This window comes from Ciconia boyciana, chromosome 2 (genome assembly GCF_034638445.1).
Source record: "Ciconia boyciana chromosome 2, ASM3463844v1, whole genome shotgun sequence".
NCBI classification, from domain to species: domain Eukaryota; kingdom Metazoa; phylum Chordata; class Aves; order Ciconiiformes; family Ciconiidae; genus Ciconia; species Ciconia boyciana.
The window spans coordinates 4827789-4855239 of record NC_132935.1 but is presented as its reverse complement, the minus strand read 5'-3'; the positions used below and the strand labels follow the sequence as shown (position 1 = coordinate 4855239).

Genomic DNA, 27451 nt, shown 5'->3' with positions numbered 1-27451 from the left:
ATCTCATCAGCACACAATTTGCATGTACACTGTACACATCCCTACAGTAGGTCTGCAGGGTCATAGCCCAAGCTAGAATAAAACTGAAGAACGAAGCTAGGACAGATGAGGGAGTAGCGTAAATGAAAATAAAATCTCCCTCTATCCTTTCTAGAGGTTACAACATATAAAGTAATGATAAAAACTATTTACTATAAATATACATCTGAATTATATAACCAAAATACTAGAAACATGTAAGCCAGCTGAAAAAATTATCATTTAGAATTGGACTACATGTGCATCCTGCATAATCCTATATACATATATATAAGCACACACAAAAATGTAAGTATATGTGTATGACTGAAAGGTCACAGCTCACAAAAACCCAGGCGCAGGTGAGTGCACGTACATCTACAGGGATGTACATGCACGAATAAGCACTGAAAAGAAATAAAACATACACTTCATTAAGTGAATCCAATTTGTATCCTTCCCGTGCTGCACTGAGAAACATGCACCATACCACTGTCGAATGCATTTATGACATCCTTGTTTACTGCAAAAGTCATTTAAGCTGTGTAGCTTTATACTTGCTCCTGTTACCACAACAGAGGGAGTGACTAACCTGACAAAGCAGAGCAGGTCGGAAGCTGTCAGCGGAGAAAAAACTTGCTACTGAATATAATCTGCCCTTTCAATGAGAAAAATTGTTTTATTATTTAATAATTATGCTCTCTGCCACTGATGAGCAAGCACCTACACGCTGGACCGTAACAGAGGTGATCACACAGAACTACAACACACACAAGAGCTGTGCAGCACTCAGCTCCCAGAGGAGCTACAGAGGCATAGCAATCTGCATCAGTCAGCAGCATGCCAGTTGTCGGGGTTAGAGCTGGTGACAGGGATATCGGTTAATGAAAGCAAAGCTCTCACAGCTCCCACTATGAAAAAAGTGACTGCTGAAAATTTTTTCAGTGCTCCAATGCAGTCAGAGTATCTCAGTGAAATCAGCAGAGTTGCCCTTGGGCAAGAAGAGAGTTCAGCTTAATACACTTAAAATGGTGTTTGCTTTTAAAATTAAATTCAATTCTCGACCAGCTTAAAAATTAAATTTATAATAGATCACCACAGGGGAAAAAAAAAAACAAAAAAAAAACAGGACAGCAAAGCATAGCAATGCTGCTTTATGAAAATGCTATAACAACCAACTTTTTAGTATAACAATGGACAATGCACTCCGGTTTACTAATTCACGTTAAGAAAACTTTGGCTTTCGGGTGGCTTTTTTGACTCCACACTTTGTTCATGTTCATGACTGCATATTCCACCCATGTGACCTTTTTTAATAAGGAAAGGTTTTGCTCTTGAATATATAAACATGCCATTCCAATCCTCTACAGTTAAGATGTAGGTAGTTATGATGATGACACTTGTGGTTTCCAGTTAGTGCCAAGTCTTGTTCTCAGGTTTCACTCTTCTGGCAACACCACTCTTTTTCAAGTCAATGAGGTTGCCACACTGTGACTAATAGGCCACATACGCAAAATGCAAGACGTAATTGCTTGTTTCCTTGGCCAACTGATCCATGTTTTCACCTTGCTATCTGTTTCAGGAGCATATCTTTCCCTTATATAGAATCTACTGATGAAGGATAATATCTTACCTAATTTAGTCCCTCCACGATCCCCTCGCAGCAGCACAAACAAATAGGTTTTGCCTCCCCTTGTCAGTAGGGGAAGGTGGGAAAACAAGCTGGTAACACCAGCTCCCTGCTGAAGAACTTGTCAGCCAATCACACACCAATATTTAACCAAGCAATACTAAGAAACATATTTATCAAGTTGGCTTATACTGACCTACCTCCACTAGACTTAATACAGTTTACGCATCTGTCACCAGTGGCTTTGATCAGCAGCATCTTAAGATGCTGACAAGTTCAATCAAAATAAGGGACGATTAGCACCAAAATCTTGGGTTGGTACAGAAAGACTTGGAGAGAGAGAGAAAAAAAAAAAAGCAGCCTGTTGATGGATATACAAAGTTGGAAGCTATCAGTACAAACAATGACTAAAGACAGACACATCCTCCAAGCCTTCAACGAGGACAGGCACACAGCTCCAGCATTCTCTAAGGAAAAAAAGAACGTAAATAAACTGAGGAAAAGCAAAGCACAGTATTACCTGTTAACTCTTCTAGGGCATTTTTCTGGCTTTATATCCAATTCGTAATGGTAGATATCTATTTTAGGAATGTCCATTTCAAAGAAGTTGGCCTGCAGTTTGATTGTTCTCCCAGAAGTGCCAAAATCTGGTCGAGGAGGGGGTTTAAAGGCATATCCCTGTATTGGTGGTGGCAACGGCGGAGGAGGTGCAAGCACTGAAAAAAGAGAAAGCACAAATTAGCCATCAGCTATATCAAATTGACAGTTAAACAAATGTACAGGCTATTTGACCAATGAAGCACAGCACATTTAAACCAGTAACTTTTTAAAAACAATCTAGAAAACTGAAAAAAAGAAAACCCCTCCTGATAGGAGTCCATGAATTCTGACTGTCTTCTTCCCATGCTGGTTCACCATTTGCTGTATTTCCTAGCCCTGAGCCCTGATTACTGAACAAAATCTTAAAATAAGTTGCATTTTCCTATGGGTGGGACTTTGAGCGGCCAAGCAGGCACTGCTGGGAAAGTGAGAACCAGATCTTCGTGGCAGGGAAGAACCTCGGTTTCAAAACAGACACCGAAGCGAATCACCTAACCACATTTATTTGAGCAAACACCTATAAAATGGAGTTTCTACCACTTAAACCACCTTTGCGATCGTATTTGGATGAGTTGCATCCATCTAAAGCAAATACAATGCATGCATTTCAGCTATATACATTTTGCTCTAATGACCATACCGCACAGCTAGCCGAAGAGGGGAATACAGCACAGGAGCTGTTCCTACACTTTGCAGCTCTCTGGAAAACACTATGTATTAGAATTAAACTATATCCTACTGCTTCCTTTAAACATAAAGCAAACAGAGCAAATAGTCTACCGCTGCTGTATTGTATTCTTGAGCTGAAACACCAGCCATAGATTAGACAATGTGAAGCAGAAGCATAATAGCTGCTTGCAGTTGTTTCAATCTAGGAAATTCCACTAAAAATCCACGGAGAAGTGCATAAGGTACCAACTTGAGTATTCAAAACTCCAGCAGCGTCAGTACTCAGGTTTTCTGTGGTCTAAAGCAATAAAAACTTGCAGTAAAATCTTCACATGTGAAGTAACCCAGGAGGCTTTTCATTACTTATGTAAGAATCCAGGTGTGGTTTCCTGGGATTATCAAATTCACTCGTCTGCTAGCACCAGAAACAATACACATCCCTTCATTAATAGATCAGTCATCACTTTTCCACCCTTGCTTTCCCTACTGGAAAGTTGTTCCAGAACTGTGATGCTCTAATGCTCAGAAACATCCTTCCATTTTTATTTATTCATTGTCAGGTTATACTCACTGACCTTCAGATTAAGTACTCCTTATTGTATTTTTAGATTTAAATCAAATTCCCATTTAATTCTTAATTCTAGGCTATACTACTTCTATTAGTCTCTTCTCATAAACCAGGCTTCATTCTCATCCTCCAGTTGTTTCTCAAGCTAATGCATTTTCAGTTCACCTTTCCTGAACAAGACCAAGTGTTATTCTACACGAGGTCCCATCAGGGTCCAGCACAACTGCACTGATGCTTTCATCTCTCAATTGGAAATGTCAGGTTAATGAGCATGTATATTATAATGAGCAAACTGCATTTGCCTGTTATAATGGCAGCTCTTGGCCATCCAGTGACCAGTCAGTACGTGCATGCCCGTCTCAGTTGTTCATGACTGATGATCTCTCAGTTCACTAGTAACTCCCAGCTACATGATCTTTAATATATATTTTTTTAAACCCCTATCTATTACCCTACTGCTTTCTGTATGATGCTCAGGTCCTCCTTTTTCTGACAAGGCCTCCTATGCCCCATGATGAAGTTTCATGTACTTATTCCTAACATTTATGCAAAGATTGTTAATGAAATAATAAACAAGACCATTCCCAACCTTAGTAGCATCATTTCCCCACTTTACCCTTCAACACTCCCCATGGCCAGTTTCCCACTCATCAGCATCTCCTTACTTATTTTTACCATTCTACTCACCTGACTTTCAGCACCAATTTCCCCACATACCAGGTATTTCATCAGAATCAAGATAGTTTGTTTTGACATTGGGAATATGATAAGGGGTTTTGTTAGTTATTTTATTTATTTTAAAAAATCTTGGGTTTTCTCATTTGTTTTACATTTGGGAAGCTTGTTTCAGATCTTGTCTTCCAAACATATTCTGATGCATACACCCTTTTGATGTCATGTCATGTTATAGACATTCAATTTGCTTTTTTTCCTCCCTTTTGTAAGCACTGCCATTAAAGTCTGTGATTCTCCAACACTAACTTGATCAATATGTTAAAGATGCTCGCTGCTAAAGTCTTGCATTTCCACGACCTAAAACTTCAGGTTTCTGTGATAAAAAAATATTCTGTCTCCCTAATTTAGGTACACCAACTCCTTCAGTTTTGCTTTCAATGGAAATATAGCAATTCTCATTTCAATAGTATTCTTACTATTTATCCCTCTTGCCTTTGCAGTGTCAACACCTGTACTGAGAAATGAAGCAAAGTATCTTCTTAGTTTTCACACAATAGCTCTAGGCTCATCTATAACCCAGTCCTCACCGCAAGCAGCCCATCTGCCTCTGCATCTGACCTTTCCTATTTACATCCCTGAAGGCAAGTCAAAATACTTAGCTGACTGTAATTCTGCTCAACCTTTGGTTTTTGGGGGTTTTGTTGTTTTTTTTTTTTTAAAAAAAATCCTGCACATCTTGACTTCTAAGCCAGGGATTTGTCATCTTTTCCCAACACTTACAGGACCTCTGCTTACTTCACATATTTTTCTGAAGGTGATTAACTCACTCAGGTGGCCCTCTCAGTCACCATATCCCCTTGCTTGGTATGACAAATTCACAAAGTTTCTGCGTCATTAAGTGGAAAGGACCCTCTGCTGTGGATATGACAACTAACAAAGTTATTTATAGCATCATCACTACAGCTGGAAAGTAACATAAGAAATACTCCCACAAATATTTATACTTGCAATATGACAAAGGTTTCTATTCACCTCCAAATCAGATCAGGAGGATGTGCACCAAGCATCTACCTCTACCTCACCAGAATCTTGTTTACCATCATTTTCCCAAAGAAATCTGGCTCCCACCTATGATATCAGCCATTCTGTTGCTTAATGCTCTACAGCTCATCACTGCACATATTTTCATTTCCATCTTTCCATAACAGAACGTTCCCATTTGAAAACCATGTCCTAGTCATTAATGTTATTCTATGATTTTTTTGTGTCCTTCCATGATTTCCATAGCACCACCCATTCAAAAATATTTTAATTTTCTGCCCAGCCTCCTGGCATTTGTATTTTAACATTTCCGTTTCTTGTTATATACACTCTGCATTCTAGCTGCATTAGGTATTGCCTTCCCACTACTACCTGGTCAACTATAACCTCATCAATATTAAGCATTTCCCTCTCTTTGCTGTCTATTTTTATGCCTTCTAACATTTCTGTATCTACTGCCACATCCTAATTCCCCTGCCCTTCCTTTTTCTGTGCCAGATTTGGTACGTCATGACTAGTTTTCAGAAATACGAAAAAAAAAGCTTACAAGATTTGAAAGTACAAGGATCAGTATCATGGAGGGGGAAACACCCCCACAAGCTATTTATGATGCAAAATTAAGTAATTTTGTAATTAAGTAATACATCCTCCTCCCACTGTATTAAAATGGGATCATTTACTACTTCTCACAGGAGCGTAACAAAGGGATATCTGTAAGTGTTAAGGGATCAACACAATCACATGTTGCTCAACAACATCATTACATTCCTCCGCTGGAGTTTTAGTGACAAACAGTAAATAAATGTGAGGGCATACATTCAGTTTTGAGAATAACATGAAACACTGGGAGAAGCACAGACTTAGGGAAACGTGATTGCAGAGTTTTACAACCTGCATGTCTGATGGGGGGGGAAGACAAAAAGAAAAGAAAAAAAAAGAAAAAACCCACGCTGTTCAGAAAGCGGGACTACTACCGACCTGTATTTTCATTTTAAACATATTTTTCAATTACTTTTTTTATGGTTTACAATCCAATTAAAAAAAAAAGGCAAGCTATTTCTGGCTCTAGGCAAACGTATTTAGGGCAGGGTGTTGCTTCAAGGAGATAAAGTACTGTTTAATAAACAGTAGCATTGACCCGATAAGCAGTTAACCTATATTTTTGCAGCATAAAACAGACACGTATGCCTTAGCTGTAGGACTGAGGGATGTGAACTGAACTTCAAGGGAAAAAAAACCCTAAGTGTTACAACTGCTGATCTGAATTCACTTTTGGACTACTGCCTCAAATTAAGAATGCAAAAATCAGACTATCTTGTGTAAAATGTATTACAGCAACCAGCTGTGAAGTGTAGAGTCACAAAACAGTGAATTTGGTGCTGATTGGAAAGGATAGAGCTTTATTATTCTTTTCTATCAAACAAAAAGACATGAGTTTCAATCGTAAAACACAGTTGCTACATTCAAAGAGATTCAATTGCCCCAACTCCTTGTTCAAGCACTCCTACATAATTCCCATCACTCCCTCACTTTTAAATGTGACAGAAGCTGTACCACTAAGAGAAGGCTCTTCTTAGCACAAAGGTTCCTATTGGGAGGTTTTGCAGCGTGGTGAGGCGTGTTACAGAGGATACCGCCGTACACCGGAGCTCAAGGTGACACCCTGCCCAAGGAAACCTGCCAAAATTCATACCCCAACGTGTGTTACTTGCTCCATTTCTGTTTTTCAGAGACCCTTCACGAATGCAGATGAGGCTTTTGGAGAGACATTATTTCAAAGCGTTGGAAAATCTACATGCATATCTGGATTTTACTTTTAAAGCACTGTCAAGGAAAGAATGAATTAGAAGAAAGATAAAAGACTAATAAACCAGAGCATCCATGTGATAGGTATCAGAAGGTACTCACTCATTTGCTAGGTGATAATATGAAAAATGAGAAAGTTTCAGCCTTGATATGATGATTGAGACCATCAAGAGCCCCATTTTAAAGGCGTAAAGAAAGGTAAGCTGGGTGTTGAATAATGAGGTGCCAGTATACTATCTTTAGGCTTATTTTTTCATGGGGAAAAAAAATCAGACTTCCTATTATAATTCATCCAATTTACGTAAACTCAACGTTCATAGTTATCAATCTTGACAAGTTTAATTTCTACCAAAAAAAAGCAATCTGGAAAAAGACAGACATTAGAAAAATAACAGTCTCATGGCAGTTTTCTGAAATAAAATTAATAATCAAGCAAAATTACTCTGTCAAAAGAGAGTGGCATGGGAAAGGTGGTGGTAGAGGAATGCTGCACAATCCCAGAAATGCTGCTTTAGTACAAATAGAGTTTTGCAAATTGAAAACACGACTGCAAATGCAAGGCTGTCTGCGCGTGTGCTCCTACTCCAGATAAGAGAGTGACTCAAGGAGTCAGCTGGCCAAGACACTCCTAGTATATAAAAGGTGTGAATGAGACATGCTTTTGAATGAGGGTGGCTCAGCTCATCTACTCCAAAATCCATGCAATTGTGTAATGATGATTTTTCAGGACCGTTTAACTTATAACCATTTCCCAGACCTAGAGCGTTCATTTCTTTTGTCCTTCATTCTTCATCATTTTTTAAAGCTTAACTGCTGGTCTGCTCAGCACCCTGGAAGCAAGCCAGTCAGCAGTAAACTTGCACATTGAAGTTTTTTTAGCAAAGAATTATGCAATTTTAATGTGCAGTCAGAGGCCTAATGAGTTACTAAATAAGAAGGGGCCAAACTAGTTGCATCTAAGGGCTTGTCAACACAGGAAATCATCTGAGCATAATTATACTAGTGTAATTATATCAATAAGTTTCCTTGTGTGGCAAGTCCTAACGTGTATTTAATATCAGGTGATGTTTTCACAACTCAAAGCATGTTTTAGCATTGGGCTAATGCAACCTACGTTTGTCGACAGGAAATTCTCTAAAACAATTTTTCTAAAAATACAGTCTCTAAATGAAACTAAGGTGAAGGAAGGAAGCCTTATTTGGAAGCATCACTTTCAGTTAAGGTTTCTAATACCAGACAACAGAGCAGTTCTTCCAGATCATCACTAAAACACACAGTTTTCAGATATTGCTGCACAATAAAAGAAGCACTTTTCAATGTATTTTAGATACACTAATTACTTGATAGCCAAGTATTTAATAAAGGCGGCCAAATTTCATGCTAATATACAGAATTTTAATTCAATATGTAATTCAATTCTCCTGCAGCACTTGATCTACCTTGCTTGCCAACCCCAGCCTTGCGGACAGCACGGACTATACAACCATCGTGCATATTCATTGCTGCCTCCAGGTCAGTTACTGATTCCATCACACAGACACAGAGAGGAGGCATCGCTCCTTGGAAAGAAGGGGGTTTAATAACCTGTCCTCAACTAGCAATCAGCTGTTTTGCCTCCAGAACTGCAGGAGACAAAAAAATGACAAACATGTTCATCATGATCAGGTTAAAAAGAACCAAGACTGGCAAAGGAACAGACACATCTGCTTGAAAAGGCTTTTCCAGCAGCTGCTGTAGAGGTGCCGATTATTATGAACATAGAATGATGTAGGTTGGAAGGAAGTTGACTTGTCCAGTCAAGTTTTGAATATTTTCAAGGACAGAGTTTCCACAGCATCTCTTACAACCTGTTCCAGTGTTTGATGACCCCTGTGGTAAAATAAACTTGCCTTACACTCAACTGGAGTTTCCTGTGTTCCAGCTTCTGTCCATTGCCTCCTGCCCTGTTCTGGTGCGCCTGCCACAAGTCTGGCTCCATCTTCTCCATAGCTTCCCCTTAGGTAGTTGTGGACAGCCAGAAAATCACCCTTCAGCCTTCTCTTCTTAAGGCTGAACAAACCTGATTCTCTCAGCCTCCCCCGGTATGTCATGTGCTCCTTCCCCTAGCCACCTTGGTGGCCTGTCACTGGGCTTGCAAACAGGTAATGTCTCCCTTTTGGGAGTGCAATTTGAAGTGGGAGAATACGAGACTTGGAGAGGGGACACCCCATGGCAGGGGAAACAGGATTTCCACAAATAGTTATTCAAATACCAGTAATAGAGGGAATTCAGAAAGAATGTGGAAAACAGAAAATATGAATCCTTGACAGGATCTGCACAGAGTTTTTATGTATTTTATTTACATATATATATGGTCAGAGCAAGAAAAGGAATACAGGGAGTTCAGCCTTTTCTTTTTAGGACCCAACTGAAAAAAGCTTTGGGCTGTCTTCAAGTTTTCTTACAGTCTGAGTTATATAGAGAAGTTGAACTTTCGCACTGGCTTTCTGTTAAGAACCGTTAGAGTAAGATAGGAAAAAGGCTGGCAGTGTTTTCTATGAGATAAGGAAAACTCAAAGCTGCAGTTCATAGTCCCTTGATATTACAGGAGTAGAAGAATCTATATGGAACCTGTACATCTGTCTCTGCTGCTCATTAAGCACATTTTAGAGTATGGAAACTAAAAGTTCTTCAGTCAAGCTATAGCGTTGTTGGATTAGATGATGCACAACAAATAAAGGTAATGGACTTATCTATTAGCCCCAAGAATTCAACAAACCACAAAGAAGGGGCTGGAGGGAAGCAGAAGAAGAGATGATGTAATCAGAACTTCATTTAAATCTAGTATGTTACAGCATTATCTTAAATATCAACTACTGAAGTTTCTTTACTAAGATGCAATTGCTAGATTTCATGAGATTTTCTGCTAATAATGCATCTTGTGGAAAAGCAGAGCCCAGCACAGCAAATAACCTGACAAGCACCCAGAGCAATGGAAATAGGTAAAGAGCAAAAGGTAAAAGAAATAGGTAAAGAGCAAAAGGGAAAAACAGTTATTCTTACCTTTTCATGCAAATAAAGTCTATCTAAGACTACTTAGAACAACTCCTTTAACCACTTGCTGTCTTAGCTACACCAAATGCAACTGGGTGGAGGGCTAACAGATTACTAAACATGTCCTCAGAAAAAAGAGGGGGGGGGGAGGAGGCAAGCCTGTAAACCTTATCTATATCCACTATAAGGAATAAGTTCAGTGTAAAAGCCTTATTGCCCTATAAATCAAGTAAGATCCAGTAAGTTGTATAGCATGCAAAGTGATCATTGGACACATCAAATTCAACTTCTAAAGTTGCTTGTCCTTTTACTTAGTAGCAAAGTAAAGACATAGCACTGTTAACAATGCTTTACAACTTTTATTTGTCCAGAGTCACATTTCTGCTTTGAAACAGGTTGCAACTCTAGCGGTATACACCTATGCATGCTGCAAAATGTGGATTTAAGTTGCCACTTGTATCCATCCTTTGGGATCACTGAATCTGCAGATCTCAATTTCTTTTTCTAAAGCTCAAGCTCACTTAGTCCTTGTTTACCTCTCCTATGTCTGAAGGTTGGATTTTTACCGTCTTCATGCACCACAGTGCCTCCCCCCTCTGAATGTCCATCTTCTATTTGTCACAAGTTTCCTAGCCATGTATCACCCCACAGCTGGTAAATCATTATTTTCCTGGAATGGCCCCTCAAATGCTATCCAGAGTTAGATCGTTCAGGGATGGGGTGTCCCCATTGCCCACTGCATTCAGCCTGTTCCTGTACTTCTCTCAAGCACCTGCTCATCTCAGATCACCACGTCTCCATTTACACTTGGAAGCCAACCCTTAAAGACATTTAGCCCAACTACCTTCTTGCATTCCTCATTTTTTCTGCATGAGTTACATTTCTGTTATTTCTTTTCTCACTGACCATACATAAACTGTGCCTGGATCCTGTCAAGGACTCATATATGACGCCTGTCACATCGTTTTTGAGGGAGGCCCTCTGTAAAGGCTCTTCTGGTCCCTCAGTGAGCAGCTACCACAGTTTCTAACCACAGCACATTGCGTATGCCAGGGTGGGCTATTAGAGCTAGCTTCAATACTGATGAGCGAAAATGAAGGAGCTGTCCTTATATTTGGTCATATTTTAAGTCCCACATATGATTATTAAGACATTTAGGGATCCCACTCTGCCAGATTGCTTCTAATTTCTTAACGTTGTAGTATGAAATTAAATACCTTAATACGAAGTCAAAGTGTTAGATAAACAACATTGCCTTCAAACATGTAATCTCATTATGTTCAGTAGACCTAATCTAGACATGATTTTTACTGAATAATTGTCATTTACTGCAAAAGAATTCAAGCAATGTTAACTCTCAAGTCAACCTTTTTATCTAGTGAATGATGTCCATGCCTATGGCAGGCGGGCTGGACTAGATGATCTTTAAAGGTCCCTTCCAACCCAAATCAGTCTATGATTACTTTGTCTGGAATAAATAATCAGTTACCTGGTTATCCTGGTTACTTTTGGACCTCTATAAGATAAAGAGGTAATCTCTTCATAGTGCCAGAAGTGATATGATACACAGAGACCAGAATCACTCCCAGACATCAATGGTGTGAGCAGGCGTTGCAGTCAGAGATGAAAGGGAGAAACGAGACATCAATCCAGCTTGCTTCGTAAATTATGCCCACATTTCAAATAAGAATATGTGAAAGACTACAAGAACAAAATGCCAGAGAACCAAAGAGAAAGAAATCAACGCTCCAGCAGAAAGCAGCAGGCGAGAAACAAAGAATGGCTCTTTCTAGCCCACAAGCTGCTTCTGGACAATGTCAGCTCGCAAAAGACACCAAGTGTTAGTACTTTCTTTTTTCTCCCACATTCTCCTTTCAGCCTAGACCTTCAAAGTTATCCTCCAAATTTTCAAATACTAACAAGCTGGTTCTCACCACTCTACTGGCCACCTGCAAGTGGGGCGAGTGGCAGAAGAGCACAAGCACAGCACACAAGGAGCATACAGAGCATAAACCATCTATCCTTACCGCTAATAAGCCAGATGGCTTAACCGATCCCTGTACGCAAAACTGTACAAAGTACTACTGAAATGCTTCTTAAGGGATGCAGAGAAATGCTTTTAATTACAAACTGCAATGTTGAATTAAGTCATCCAAATAGTGAGCCTCATCCAAACAAGGGAGGGGATGCTTATGGCTTACCCACAAGTCAGCAACGCAGTTTAAAGTTAAATGTGAATTCAAACTACAAAATAACTCCATCTTCGGGCAAACCTCTACTCGATGAAGGGGGAAATGGGGAACATTCTTAGTGCTATTTATCACACTTGACTGCAATGATTCATTCACTTCGCCATACCTTAGAAAATGATGAACTAATTCCAGATGCCTTTTCTAACAATTTAAAATAAACAACGTAATAGTATTTTCTGCATTCCTAAAGAGCAATGCCTCCATTCAATACAATCCCTGCTCTTTGCCACTCCAAAAGGCCTATGTAGTGAATACACACATCTTCTATGAGGGGAATAAAAACACCCACTAGCATCTATTCCTCCCTTCATGCTGCTTCTTCCCTATAGAAGGCAAGGCCAGAAAGTCTGTATTCTTCATCCCACATCACCCTTTCCTTACCCCCTGTTTGCTGAAATATTGCATTTAGGTTAGGAAAGAAATGTGGCTCCCTCTTCTTCTGTACTAGTTGACTGCATAGGTATGTATGAAACAACATAACCCACTTTTTTTTTTTTTAAGTCACTAGTAGGCTGGTAAAGTGTGACTTTTTTATCCATCAGTACTGACTCTTCTAATAATATTTACTTCAACACACAGACGGAAGCCTCCATCAAACTATGTGGCTTGAATATCAGATGAAGAAGCCCTTGCATTCTATCCCAAGGAGAATGCGTAGTCCTTCCAGCTAGTGCCAGGTGCAGAACTGGGCTCTGCGAGGGGTACTTAGCCCCAACTCTCCCACATTACATACTTCAATACCTTTTGCATGCACCAACAGCCATCAGGTAACACCATTAGTACTGTACACCTCACTATGACACTCCATTACCTCTGTAACTTGAGATATCAGTATTTCATAGATTTTTTTTTTTTTCCCCCCCTTAGAAATAGTCTGGTGTCCCCCCCCTCAGAAAAGAACTGGTCTCTGTATTACAGCTCACAAGCAGACACTGGATAGATTAAGTCACCTGAACCAGAGTTGTAGTTCTCAGCACAATGTTGCTTCCCCAACCTTTCTACCAACACCTTTTGCTTCCCCTCCTTCTTCCAGGTCCCTTGCCATTACATCCCATGCCCCTCCTCCGGCCTTCTATATTATTAGAGACATTAGTGCCCACATGCACACAAGCTCCACTAAGCTTAACGAGCTCTAATGGCTTGGGCTTTACGCTGTTGCCGCTGGCATGTCTTTCTAGTGTGCTGTGCCTCTCCAGCTGGGAACTGGTGCCACAGAGGCCCCAAATCCCAGTTCCCTGTGGTATTCATATTGTATACAATTTAATGAAACACAGAAATAATTTGTCCTCAGCTTATTAAAGAAATAAGCTAGGATGGCCGTATTTTGCACTGTACCTTTGCATGCAAGCACATTCGTATCCCCACAGACTTTGGCTAGCAGTATTTTTGTGTAAAATCTAAAAATAAGAATTTTAAGTTGTCTTCATACCTAAAATATTTTTTAATTTAGGAACTCAACTGTTGAGCTATAACTCAGAAGCAGTCATGCTTTCCTTGAAAAAGAAATCTTTCCCCATACCCACACTGGATTAATCTACAAAAACATGAACACTCTTGTGGCTTAGTTTCAAAATAGAAAATTCACAGTTAAGAGCTGAGGTTATGCTTTATTTTATCATTTTACATAGTGAAAGTAACTGTAGGAGCATCTTCAACATGCAAGGGATCCAACAGTATCTAATGCGGTTTCAAGAGATAGGGCTGTGGTTTTCAGCATCGCTGAAGAGAGGGGTAAAATGCAGGTTCGTAATAATGGAATAACTGAGATATGACGAGAGTGTAGGCTTTCAGCAGAACTCCCCTATGAGAATTTTTTTTTCCTATTACATCTCGGTTTTTTTCCTCCACCTGCTTCCTCTAAGCAACTTAAGTTCTCGTATTAGTTGATACAAACCAAAACTCAGCTGTGGCACTGTGCCACCCCAGTCATGACGGCAATAACATGGGAGGAAACCACAAATAATGGCATCTTACTATAGGGAGATCCAAATCCCCACAGGTTTTTTTTCTCTGGAAATAATTAATTCTCCTGCAGTGTCACTATCAAAACCTTACTCCATGTGGCACCTAGTCCTATAAATTCCCGTTTTTGGTCTGTGCATTATTTTAAGGATTCTGTGAAAGGTAAGTTTAAAAAAGGCACATACAAATTTCCTACAGAGAGGCCTATACCTCCACTGGAATTTTACATTAAAGGGGATTTGCAAGTCAGAAACAATTAGAAAAAAAAATACCACTACTGTATTCTAATCGCATAATGAGACCCAAACAATAAAGCTTCACTTCCTTGCCCCGTTGGGAAGTTTCCTCCTTCTGAATGAAGCTCTCACTTTTTAAACAACACACCCTTATGCAAACATTCTGAATCCATACAAAGCATTCTCTCATTAAACACTGAAGCTCTTCCCAAAGACACATACTGGTTCACCAAGACATTCATTCTTCTGTATTGTCATTTCTACCTGAACTTGGGTTTCTTCTCTATTTTATTTTTGTTTTGTTTGTGGTTTGGAGGGTTGGTGGTTTTTGGGGTTTTCTTTTTAAATCTATGTGTCTCATCAGCTTTCTCAATAGAAATATTCAAGTCAGAAGAGCTGAAGTTGACAAGTACTATTGTCTGAGAAACCTTCCATTTCACCGGCAGTTAAAAAGCACAAACAAGAAAAACCCTGCTCTCCCAAAGTCTCGTCCTCCACATGGGAGCAAACGAAGATTTCAGAAACAATGGAGGAGTATGATGGGGCAAGAGAGCACAACCAACAGAGGGATTGATTAAAAAAAAAAAAACCAACACAAAAAACAGTAGAAAGGGAGCATTCACTGCAAACCACAAGTTGTATGAAAGGACAATGAAATAAGTTCATTACCAAAGGATAAGCGAAGCCAAGAACACAGCAACATTTAGATAGGAATTTACCCTCCGTATGAATAGACGCCTGTCCTTTAATAGTAAACACTTGCTAAACAAGTTTCAGAAGGTATATAACGAGGCCCCAGAAATAATTATGTTTTAAAGCCTTATTCATCTACACGACAAGTTTAACTTCAAACAATTTTCAGATTGATCTAGCTAAGCCAGTGAAGCCTCCTCTCTTGGGAATTCTTCTAAAATTGGCTTATTTAAAATAAATCTAAATTAGCACATCCACACACACTTCCTACTACTAAATTTAAATTTAAATTGCATTATTTTCTCACATTAATAAGCTCTAACATAAATTTCACGACTGAACTAAGAACACAAAAAAAGCACCACTAAGACAAAAAGTTCTAAAGCTCCAATCTGTGACATTAGCAGCTCCAACAGAGCCACCCACGGTATCTAACACTGCCTGCCAAGTCAACTCCTCGTCTGGCCAGAAAAGAGTTACAATTTTTTTTTCTAGACTACATATGAAATCAACAACTTGATTCCCTATACGCAAATCTGCGCTGTAAAACCAATATAGTTTCAAAAGTATATTTTCAAGCTCCCCTTTTGAGTTTATGCCTCAAAAGACTGAAGACTTCATTTTTGCTCTGCAGCCCCCTTATTTCAGTCACACCCCAATACAGGTTGGAAGTGACATAATGAGACATAAAATTAACACACTCTTTAAACACATGGTCTTCAGACTTGTACATATGTTATGGAATTATGTGTTAGGTGATTTAACTCTTCACACAGGTGAAAGAGTTAACATTAAGCATATACTCCATGTTCTGATTGTAAAGCAACTTGTACAAGGGAATGCAATCAGGTTGTTGCCAGAAGAGCTGTTAGGAAAGACATGTGGAGCCCAAAACAGTGCAGATGTATATAGTTATTCTGTATCTCTGAAAAGTTAAATATTTTAACACTTCTCTCAAAGACAGAGACTTTCACGACTGCAGAGCTATCATGGCATATATTAACGCTGGCACCCAGGCCTTAACAACTTCACTTCAGGCCATAATAAGCTAAAATACAATTTAAGCTGGTATAAACTAGCACCAAAAGAGAAGTCCTGCCTTCACGCAGCCATTCAGTGTGCCCCATGATCCCAAAACTTGTGTTATCATGAGTGTTCCTGCAGAGAAGCAAAGCAGCTAAAACTAACTAGGAGGGGGCATGAAGGCAAGGAATGAAAGGGACTTGGTTTTAGTTGGGATCGGTCTGCCCAACAAGGCAGCCTCCCACACTAACGCCTGCACGACCATTTCTTTCTGCAGCAGGGCTATATAAGGCTAGTTTAAGATTAATGTAAAACTACAGCCTGACACATGGACAGATTTTAAATCTACTTTCAGCAACAAAGAGTTTTATTTTTCAGTTGCCTGTTTAATGAAGGTTGAATGGAGACTAAAACCTACAACAAAGGCAAAACACAACTGAGTAGCACTGGCAAAAAACAGAAGAGGACAAACAAATTACAACAGGAGAGAATGAACTACTCTTGCCACATCTGTGATTAAAAAAATTTGTTTCACAACCCGAATACAAACAAAATTTGGCAGCACTGTGGACAGCTCAATGAGAACCGAATTCAAAAGACAACACTGATGGCAGCAAGAGAGAAAAACATCAAAGCAAGCTTTGGACTGACTTGATTATGTCACTACCAACAGTACTTTCCCATCTAAATCAATGGTTTCCTTTACCTTGGCTGTGTCCAGTTTTGTGAAGTCATACAGTTTCAAAAAAACCCAAACCTTTTCTTTCTAGAAAGCCTGGTCACCAGGTATCACATGGCTTCACAGCTGCAGCAAGGCTATAAAGAAAGGTATTAAGGAAAAATGTTTTTCCTTAATACAAAATGCAAAGAGAGACTACAGAAACAGATGAAATAATGCTTTTAAATAAAGAGTTTTCGTACGAGCGTTACGTTTACTCTGGAAAGAGAATATTAAAAGCAAAACAAATTAAAATGGAGACATTAAAATGAATTGCACTAACCTATGGTGCTCACTAAACACACTGAAAGACACCAACTATTAAAAGTCACAAGTATCCAAAAATATGGGCATCAGCACTTCCTGGACAGTACTAAAAAGTCTCTCCAAAGCACTACTTCTTAGAAATGGCTACCAAAGAGAACCGTGTACTAACAAATTACAACTCTGGTGTAGGACATGAGATACACTACGCAAGTCCGGTTAATCGGAGGACGATGCTATTCAGGTCTGTCTTTTCCTTTTCCCAATTTTGACAGCATAAAATGGATAAGGAAATGTTTAAGTCCAACTTTGGGTATTACAATAAATGGGAAAAGAAAACAAAAAACTTCTTACACTGAGTTGGAAAGTGCTGCACTTCCCTAGTTGATGGGGTAAGAGATACTTTACATTCTAGTGGGCTGCTTTGTGTGTACATCAGAAAGGATGCATGATACTAAAGCAAATTATTTGGACAATGCATGGAACAGATCCCTACCCACAGCCACTACAGTTAAACTACGTAATATTTTCCAGGAGCTATTTTTTTCTAGTTCATAACTTACCAAAAATAAGATACTGGAGGTTGACTTTTCTTAATTTTCAAATTTAATAATATTTTCTGGTAGTCTGAGCATTTGAAATTCCATCACTAAAAATATGACCACGTATTCTGCTAAGACTTGAAATAAGGGAGGCAATACATGACAAAATTTTGACAAGTCTTACAAGTTTTGTAAAGCTATTGTCGGCACATGCTTAGCTGACATGAACAAGACTTTCATTAGGCATGTAAAGTTCCTAATTAGTTAGAACTGTGTATGTTTGCAAAGCCAATTTAGCAGTTAGAAGTTTACTGCGTTCATCAACTTGATCCCTGCAATTTCTGGAAGGCCAAAAGTATTTTGAAGGGCTGTTTTCTGAAATGGAAAAATCTTTCCCTCCTATACTGTTCAAAGTGGGTAAAAGAACAGACTTTCATATGATAATCTAAGATATATTTTCCCTCACAGAGTTAAAGCATTTAACTCCCTTTCCCACCCTTCTGTGAAATAGAGGAAGACTGGTGGCGATAGCAGTGCAGGAGAGGGCATACAAATTGTGAAAGCGGTACTTTCCTGGAAGTCAGGAAGGTTTGGCTGTTCCTCTGTACTCTTTCTATATACATTACAACACACCACTAATCATCGAGTACACGACGATTCTGCAAAAATGAAAAATTTCAAGACAAAGGAAAAACAAGTGTACAAAATCCTATGCAACTGCATAGTCAGCAAGAGAATCGCTGCTGGAAAAAACGTTTCACTTCATTATACTGGCCATGACAAAAATACGCTTGAAAAAGTTACACTGCGTTTTGTAAGTTGTAACGTTGTCAATGCAATTTAAATTTAAGGAAAAATTCACGCCAAAAGGAAGAGAGCTGTGCATTAAGTTCTCATTTCCACTTCTATGTATGGCAACTTACAATGAATTTCAACATAATTTACTGTCTAAAATTAAGCCAAAGAAATTGGGCAGCTCTGTGATACCAGCAGAGCTAGCACAGTAAGAGCAGGTCCAGATCTATCCCCCCCAAAAGAATACAAAAAGCCTTTCTAAGAAGAGAAGAGCAGACCCTTGACAGGAGGTACATGGGAGTTCTTGCTGCTACTGGGGCACGAGCTCAGAGGACGCTGGTGGAGTTAAATTCCACGAGACGAAGATGTTGCCATTTCTACCACCTCAAGTAAGGCATGAGCCCACCCTTCCTGGCACCACATTTTAGGACTAAAAAGTCCTAAAGAGAATCAACATCCAACCACTGCATATCTTCAAGAACATATACAGGAGTTAAAAACAAGTACACACACTGAAAAACAACAAGAAAGACTTTAAAAGTTTCAACAGTCTATTAGCAATTTTCAAGAGGTAACTTACAACTAAACGACAAGTGAGAAAACGTCCTTAGTTTCACTAGTTTGACAGAGGGCTCAAAGTTGTTTCTTGTGCTAGGAAAAAAAGTTACATTTTACATGCAAAGCCATAACCCCCTTCACGAAGACAATCTTTTTCAGACAACTGCTACTTCAACAATAAATTAAGACCTTGAGTAGGAGGCAAAAATCAAATATCCTTTCAAAGAATAAAAAGAGAATCTATAGCATGCAAAGTTTAGAATCTATAAATCAATGAATACCAAGCAGCGTAAGTTACAGAAGTTTACGCAAGTTTTTAACAATTCTTTAAACCAAACGACAGTATTTTTATTATGCTGCTTTGACATTTTTTCTGTCCTTCTTGAAAAAGATATAGCAAAATGTAGCAGTATGAAACTTCTTTTTCTTAAAAAAAAGTATGTATCTCTCTCATGTTTTTTTTACTTTTCAAAGTTTCTTGACGGCAAAAAAAAGCATATGGGCACAACATTTCAGCAAATTCAACACCAAGTCAAGAACTCAAACAGTATTTGGGAAAAAGGAACAGGGATCATAGGTTTCCTAACCATGAAAACAGTGACTTCACGATATCCCCCTCTTGTATAAAAAACATCTTACTCGTGATGTAACTGCATGTTTGAACAAAGTTTCCACGTTCGGCAGCAATTTTTTGAAATTAGTCAGATATGGCCTCCTAACTTGCTTTATACTGTTTCCAGAAAAAGAATTAAGATTAAAATAGCAAACCCTGTGGCAAATTGAGCGATTACATTGGCAGGAGGCCAGCACCACAGGCACCCTCAGAACAGGGTTGGCTGCGGTGTCCAGTTTGGCAACGGGAGCTGGAAGAGCAAAGTAGCTTGTATGCATCAGCAACATTTGGAAAAACAAACGGTGGCAAGATCTAAGTTACAGGAGATATGAATGGAGCGTTGAAGCAGTGTCAAGGATGTGCTGACAGACATGTAGAGGCTGGAGTTCTTGCGCATTCACGGCAGCTGCGGCTCAGTGAATGGTTGTAAACCTCATTTCTTGCTCACTCCTCAGAACAGGATTTCAGCATACATTCATTTTATAGGTATCAGATTAACGTACAGAAGGGGACGTTCACTGGCAGCTCGCAGGCCACATGTAGCCTTACACAAGACAACTAAGGATCCTGCTGACAGTCCCTGTTTCCAGACAGGTTCACAGTACAGCCACACTCTCTTAAAAAACTCTATTCAAATGCCCTGCCTTATGATCTGGTGTGGAGCAGGAAGCTGTCTGGACTGCTAGAAGCCACTGTGCTGCTAAGGCTCTCTGTGGATGATTTCACAGGAAGGAAACAGAGAGCCTCATGATGTGGAGAACAAGACACTGTCACTGCCCAGCTCTGCACAGGGGGAAAGGGCTGAGCCACAGAGATAAACTAGGAAGTAAACAAGACAGAAGATGAGCTTGGCTGGAAAGAGCAGAATAGCAGGAGCCTGACAAACAAACCAGTAACATGTAGCAACCTACGACTCAGTAAGAGTATACTGTTTGTTCTATCAAGAGCCCGAGGTGAAGAGAGGGTTGTTCCAGTAAGTGGAAAATACCCTTACACACTGAATGTGGGTCCCTGATGGTAAACAGCAGCCACCAACGCTGGTGCTGTGGAAGTAACATCATTCTGAGTGAAAGGGAGAACAGCAGGATCAGACAGAGAGCAAATAAAGGAAGATAAAGAGACTCCCACATGTAAAACTACCCTCAGCCCACGCGCTGGCAATATTTTCAATGATTTAGCTCCTTACGTATAACTTCAAAAAAGATATAGGAGGTGAACATAGGATTATGTTCATCTTCAATAGGAGGTGAACATAACAGCCTTTGCAACAACAGCACAATTTGATCACCATGAGTACCTGTAAACTGAAAGTATACCTGTACCTGAACAAGAGAACCTGCCACTAGAAGCCACCAAATGATGACATCAATAGTTATACACAATTATTGGTACTGAAATGTGCAAATGATGTTATACATGAAAGCAAAATCTTGAACATCAGTCTGGATACACACAGCTGCAGAGACCTATCTTCCTGGTGTGTCTAGTAAAAGTCTTCATGCACTGTAGAAAGAAAAGCAAGAAAGTAAAAACAGAGGAGCAGTACCCTAAGAGGAAAACAATCATCCTGATTGTCTGTCTTGATTCTTGTCCCTTCAAGAGAATCAAATCAGAGAAAAAAAGAAGCCAGCACCTAACTGTGGATCCTAACATATGAATGCTCTTACAGTAGAAGCATTCATAAGAGAAACAGTAAAAGACATCTCAGCTACAGGTCCTATATTTCACTACACTATTCTTTGCTAGATTATCCCTCTAAGGGAAAAGATTTTATACAAAACTGTTGAGAACAGTAACATAAAATAAAGTTCCACTTACTTTGAAACTTTTCTAGAAGAAAACTGGGTATCAGTCACCCAAACATCGTAGTTTCTACATAGGAATTCTCACCACAGAAACGGCCTAACACTAAAAACACTGTCCCGTATTAACTGCACAAACTCCCACAGTATTAACCTGTCTTTCCCCTAAATATTAAACATCCCTGAGTGAGTTAGTAACCTTTCTTCTCTCCACATTAATCTTTCCTTTGCTCCCAGATTTCATTACACGACAGGGAGCCTGAAGATATCTAATGAGGCCGATAACTCTTCCAGCCCTACGCGACATCTGGATACAGTTTACCTACATCTAAACAACACAAACTAGCGCAGCACAGTCGTTGACAAACACGCTGGTAGCAAAACGCGGCCACAGCGGCCTGAACTTCTGTGCACGGCGAGACGGGTATCCCAGACAAGCCCAGGAGGATGCAGCCGCTACGAGGATCTGGGAGGGAGGAAATGGAGACCCCAGTCCATACCGCGCTGCCAGCAGGAGGCTGAGTTGGCAGGAACAGCCAAGCGCTGGCCTGGGGAAGGCAGCACGTAGCGCACAGCCGAAGGGACACCCCGGGGACGGAGCGGCGGCGGACCGGGGAGAGGAGCGGGGGGGGGGGGGGGGGGGTGGAGGAGGATCTCTGCCGTCTCCCACCGCCCCAGCAGCGACCGCAGCGGCTACCAGAGCCCCGTGAGGGGACCTCTCGCCCGGGAGAGGGGAGCAGCCCCCTCGCCTCGCCCCCCTCCGCCCGCCCCTCCTTCCCCGCCGCCTCGGGGCTCGCCTCCCTCTCTCCCCCCCCTCAGGCCGGGGCCAGCCTCCCGCCGCGGCAGAGGGAGGGGAGAGGAGGGCAGGGGAAGGCGACCCTCCCCTAAAAAGGGCCTCCGGACACGCAGGCTCGCTCGGCGCCCTCCCCGAGGTGGCGGCAGCGGCCTGACCCCTCCTTTCCCCGCGAGCGCGGCCGGCCGCGGCCTCAGCGGCTCCAGCGAGGCCCGAGCCGGGGCGGGGGGACACACACGCTCGCGCAGGGTCCGTCCCCCTCCTCGCAACCCCTCGCCGCCGGCCGTTGGCGCCTCGCGCCCCCCGTCTCACGGGGCGGGGGAGGGGGGGGCAGAGTTGGCCGCAGAGGGGGCTCGTGCCGCCTCCCGCGCTGACAGACCGCCTCGTGCGCCAACGGTCGCCCCCCTCACACACACCACACACACGGCCGCCGAGCTCAAAGCCCGCCGCCCCGAGAGAGAAAGAGAAAGTCGGACCGGCGGCTCGGGGGAAGCCCCGAGGAGGGAAACAAAACCGGCCGAAGCCTCACCGGGTCCGGCGGAGGTGGCTCCCGGGTACATGTCTCCGTGTGCGGCGGCAGAGGCGGCGCCTCTCTCCAGGTCCCTACCGCGGCAGCAGCTCCAGGGGAGGGAAGGGGGGGAGGGAGCGAGCCCGAGCCCCAGCTACGCTGTCGGGGAAAGGGGGAGAAGGAGGAAGGGGAGGGGAGGGGGGAGGAAAAGAAAAGGGGAAAGGAAAAAAAAAAAGAAAAGAAAAGAAAAGAGGGAGGAGGGCCGGGCCGACGCCGGGAAACCAGGTTACTCGGCGGCACTGAGGAGCGGGGAGGTGGGTGGGGAGAAGGGAGGAGCCGCGGGGTCACGGGGAAGGGGCGCTCCGCCCGCTGCCGGTTCCTCCGCCCTCCTGCCCGCGGCGCCCGTGGCTGGCCGTAAGCAGGGCGGCCGGCCCGGCGGAGGGGCCCTGCTCACTGCAGCCCGGCTGGCGGTGGGCCCGGGTCGGGCCGCGCGCCCACCGCCTCCAGTCCGCCAATTGGAGCTGACCACCTTTCTGCCGCCTCCTCCTCCTCCCCCGCACGAATTTCATCAACTGGATCTGAACAGCTCTTCCCCAGCCTTGCCGTCAGTACCCACGCACGTTGTGCTTTGCTCTTCTTCCAGCCTGCCAATGTGGCTAACCAGACACGAACCATTTGTAGCAGGAACCTTTCTAGGCCCTGGAGTCACCCACCAAAATGAACCATGGCTCCTTTTTACCAAGCCTCTGCCTTACACAGGTGCAACATCAACAGTCAAACTAAAAGTGTATGCTGCAGCCAGGATCGCTAGAGACTTGTTCTGTCTTTCACTGAGACCTTGCAAAATAACTGTGTGTCTCTAGCTCTCTCTCCACTACCTCTCCTTCAAGGCAGTTTGCCTAGTTATGCATGTTTAAAAGGGATGCTAGAATGGCATAAATGTTACATGTACTGCTTGATCTTGAATGCCCTGTTTACTTGAAAACTGAATTTGATTGTTACACTTCTTTTATTCCTCCCCAACACCCTACGAGCCAAAGGCAATGCTGCTGTGAAAACCTCAGATCAGTCACCTCATGGATCTCACACCTCCATACCACATCCACTTTTTGTTGTATCCATGAAACCCAGCTGTGGTGTACATTACTGTTTTGTACAGCCAGATAACCTCCGGCCATATGCATGTAAAGTTTAGTACAGGGGAATACCAACTAGCAATAATGTGAAAGAGGCATAGTATTGGTCAGTATGATGCACTGAGACCCAGGAGATATCAGTGATGATGATACCTGCAGGAACTGTCATCCTTTTGCAATCACCCAATTGGTACCTCTTCCTTTCAGGAGGAGAAAGTAGGAAAAAAAAAATCTTAAACCCGCTAAGGAGGCAAAAAACGAGTTAATAATGCTCGCTTCCACCAGAAAGTGCTACCTACAGAATTACAGTATAGCAGCTATGATCCATACTTTCATTCACCTGCTCCACTTTGATGCCTTTAAAAAAAATAATGCAGTTCTCCTCCCGGAACAGTCAAGCTCCTTCAAAGTCAACTGCATTCCTTCAGTAAATGTTATGTGCCAAAGGACAAAGCGAACATACTGCTTGTATGGTTCGTCAAACCAATTAATAGCCTCCTTCATCAGTTCATCTTTGAAGTAATGTAGAAGCATCTCATTGTTCCAAAGTTACATCAGCTATATGTTTACTCTTCCCTTTGGGTCATACTTGTAGATATTCAAGGGTTGCTATTAACAGCTCAGCTTTCACTTCCAGTGTACTGTTCCTGAAACCATTGTCACCACTACAGTTTCCACTGGAGTGATTTTGGATTTGTCTGCATTCCAAGCTCCTCAAGTTGCGGCAAAGTAAAGATTTACCAGTACCTATAAACAAAGAACAGTATCATGGGTCAACTTTAGTTCTAGAGCGAAGCCAAGCAGCTCTAGCAAAATTATAAACAAGGGAGCTGGCAAAGAGGTTGCTGTTTTCCTCTCTGGGAGGAGGTGGGTAACATTTTTGCACAACCACCAATAATTTCTGGTTTATGCTATATAACCTTAGTAAGGCTCAAAACGGAAGGGGGGAAGAAATCCCCAAAACTGAGAACCAGAAGAGAGTTATCTGAGGCAAATTTGGCCTTTCTGCTATATTAGATAGTACTAAATGCTGAGGTCACAGGGGGAAATCATGCAGTCCCTGTATCGACATCTAATTTTTTTGATTATTTAAATCAATCTCTTCAATCTGATTAGGAAGATAACTCCCTCTAACATTACGCATACTATCATGCCTGTTAGACCTTCTGCATTTAAGTACAAGAGAGCATAAAAATACACTCATAGGTTTCTAGAAAAGTCCACTTGACTAATTTGGTCACCCTGACTAGCAGCACTGAAGCTCACCTCCATCAGATCAGGTTCGTAGACATGTGGAATGAGCTCAATACAGACTTCCACGAAAATGGCCATTGCTGTCCTATAGATGGACAAAAAACAAACTGACTGTTGGACACATAAACACAGATAATTCTGTCTCACCTTTCTACATCATTCTGCTTGTGAAATCCTGGCCTGAAAGCAATGCTGAAGGGATGTACCTACATGGAACTTCATCTGATACCTCACACAGTCGCAAAAGAAAAAAAAGAAAAAGGAGATTATGGTACTCTGCTAGCAGCTTGAAAATAACACGCTAACAAGCAACAGAAGATAGGTGAAATATAAGGGGAGATTTCACAAAACAATAAACACATATCCCACATTTCTCTTGGGCTCCACAGGATACTCTGCAATTGATTTCAGAAATTCCCTGGAAACTAGAGATCCTGAAAACAGCAATTAATACCTGGAACATCCTAGAGTGCAATATACTCATATTGATTTAAAGCTGATTTTTGTGGATTTAGCACTTCATAAGCAAAAGGGCTTATCGCTGTGTATACAGCAGACTGCAGACTTACACAATACAAGTTAAATAATGAATTAGTTAAGTAGTTTTATTTAAGCACTTTTTTCTCATGTAGCAGTCCTGTTGTTCCTGCAGGCTATTTTCATGCTACTGCACACTTCCAGCAGCATTTCTGTGTTACTGATGAAAGGAGAGTTACAGCACTCTTCTACCTCAGTTCTTGAAGTAACAGGATGCACGCTCATTTTGGGCCATGTCACTTGCTTTATTTCTAATGCTTTCTGTCACTGACAATTGATGTTTTGGAGCACAGTAAAACCTAATTATGTCTTACCAGACAATTTCAGCCAAAAAAAGACCTCAGTTTTTGAAAAGTTTGGTTTGAAAGAGTGGCTCAAAAGCTCTATAAAAGCATTCTTTTATACATGCTCTTTATATGCTATATTAACAATTATATAGTAGTATAAGAAGAACTGCTTAAACACTTAAAATAAGGTTTCTTTAAAGAAAAAATTGAGTGACTGTTGGACACAATACCTGTCATAACTGCTGGATTTCAAGCTGACATTTCCCAGAACTGATATCTCTCAAAGAAAGAATTATTAGTTTTGGAAAAACTGAGCATGTTCTAATCATTTTGGAAGCAAAGATGGTATTTAGGAAGAGCTTTTAAAAGTCATTTATATCAGCAGCGGCAATCTGGGGTAAAATGTTTTATATACAAATAGGCTAGTGACAAATGAGATGGCTTTTCTTTTAATGAGAAAACATACATTGATCTCACTAAGTAACAACCCTTCCCTTTTTAAACTAAATGAATTAAAAACCCCCACAGTTTATAAATGCCTTTTAGTCATTGATTTACTAAAAAAAAATTTTACTCAGACCAGAAAGATGTAAATTTTATTCCTGACTCTGAGGGGATTTAAGCTTACATTTTCCAGCTCTCAACTGGCCTAACTTTTAAGATGTCATCTGGAATGTGTGCATTAGACTTCTCACATATTCTGCGTTCTGCTTTGCATAAGAATATAAAATGAGTGAGATCAGAACAAAAGTGAAGGCAGCCACAACTCTGTGATCTAATGTGTTCACGTGGTTACAAAGGCTTTGAGGGTTCTGGTCCCCTCCCCAAAGACTCTTTATTATTTTACAGTTACTGATTTAATCACAATTAATCCATGGCAGAGGGACCAAAACCTGATTTTTGTCTCTCCACAACCAGATAACTGTCCTAACTACTAAGCTACAAAGCCATACTTGATTTCTTTTGCCAAATGAATTGCAATACTTATTTATAATTTAAAAAGTATATATTATTATTAGATTACTAACTTCAGTTCACTCAGGAAGGACTTAACTTTTCTAGGTGATCAGGGCCAACAATACAACAATTAAACACTATGAAAAAGATGCAGCACCACCTATTGGGGATATGTTAGGTATGCTGGTTATTTCAGTTTTAAGTAGTAACAGAGTTTTGTTCTTTGTTGTAATAACATAGTTATCAGGAAAAAAAAAACCAAAAACAAAAAAACAAAAACAAACCCAAAACCCCTCAGCTAGGGAGAAAAGTAGTTTCCAAAAAAGAAGATAAGGGAATCAAATACTGTACCTGAGGCTGTTCATGAACAAACTTGGAGAAATCAACTTAATGGTCTACAGTTGCTTTGTCAAATTAAAAAAAAAACCACCTGACTCATTATGGCACAGTAGGCGCAACTGCAAAAAACAGTGGAAAACAG

General features: G+C 41.1%; 1 protein-coding gene across 3 annotated transcripts in view; it reads right to left on the bottom strand.

Moving 5' to 3' along the window:
• AGO2 (argonaute RISC catalytic component 2) overlaps positions 1-23083 on the bottom strand; it is a 66515-nt gene extending 43432 nt beyond the window's left edge. For all 3 annotated transcript variants that reach the window (XM_072851833.1, XM_072851831.1, XM_072851832.1), the window contains exons 1-2: positions 22821-23083; positions 2169-2364 (exon numbers count right to left, since the gene is read on the bottom strand). In XM_072851833.1, the coding sequence (XP_072707934.1) occupies positions 2169-2364; positions 22821-22851 (227 nt within the window). In that variant the 5' untranslated portion in view covers positions 22852-23083. The remainder of the gene's footprint in view (positions 1-2168; positions 2365-22820) is intronic.
• Between the last annotated feature and the right edge of the window lie 4368 nt (positions 23084-27451).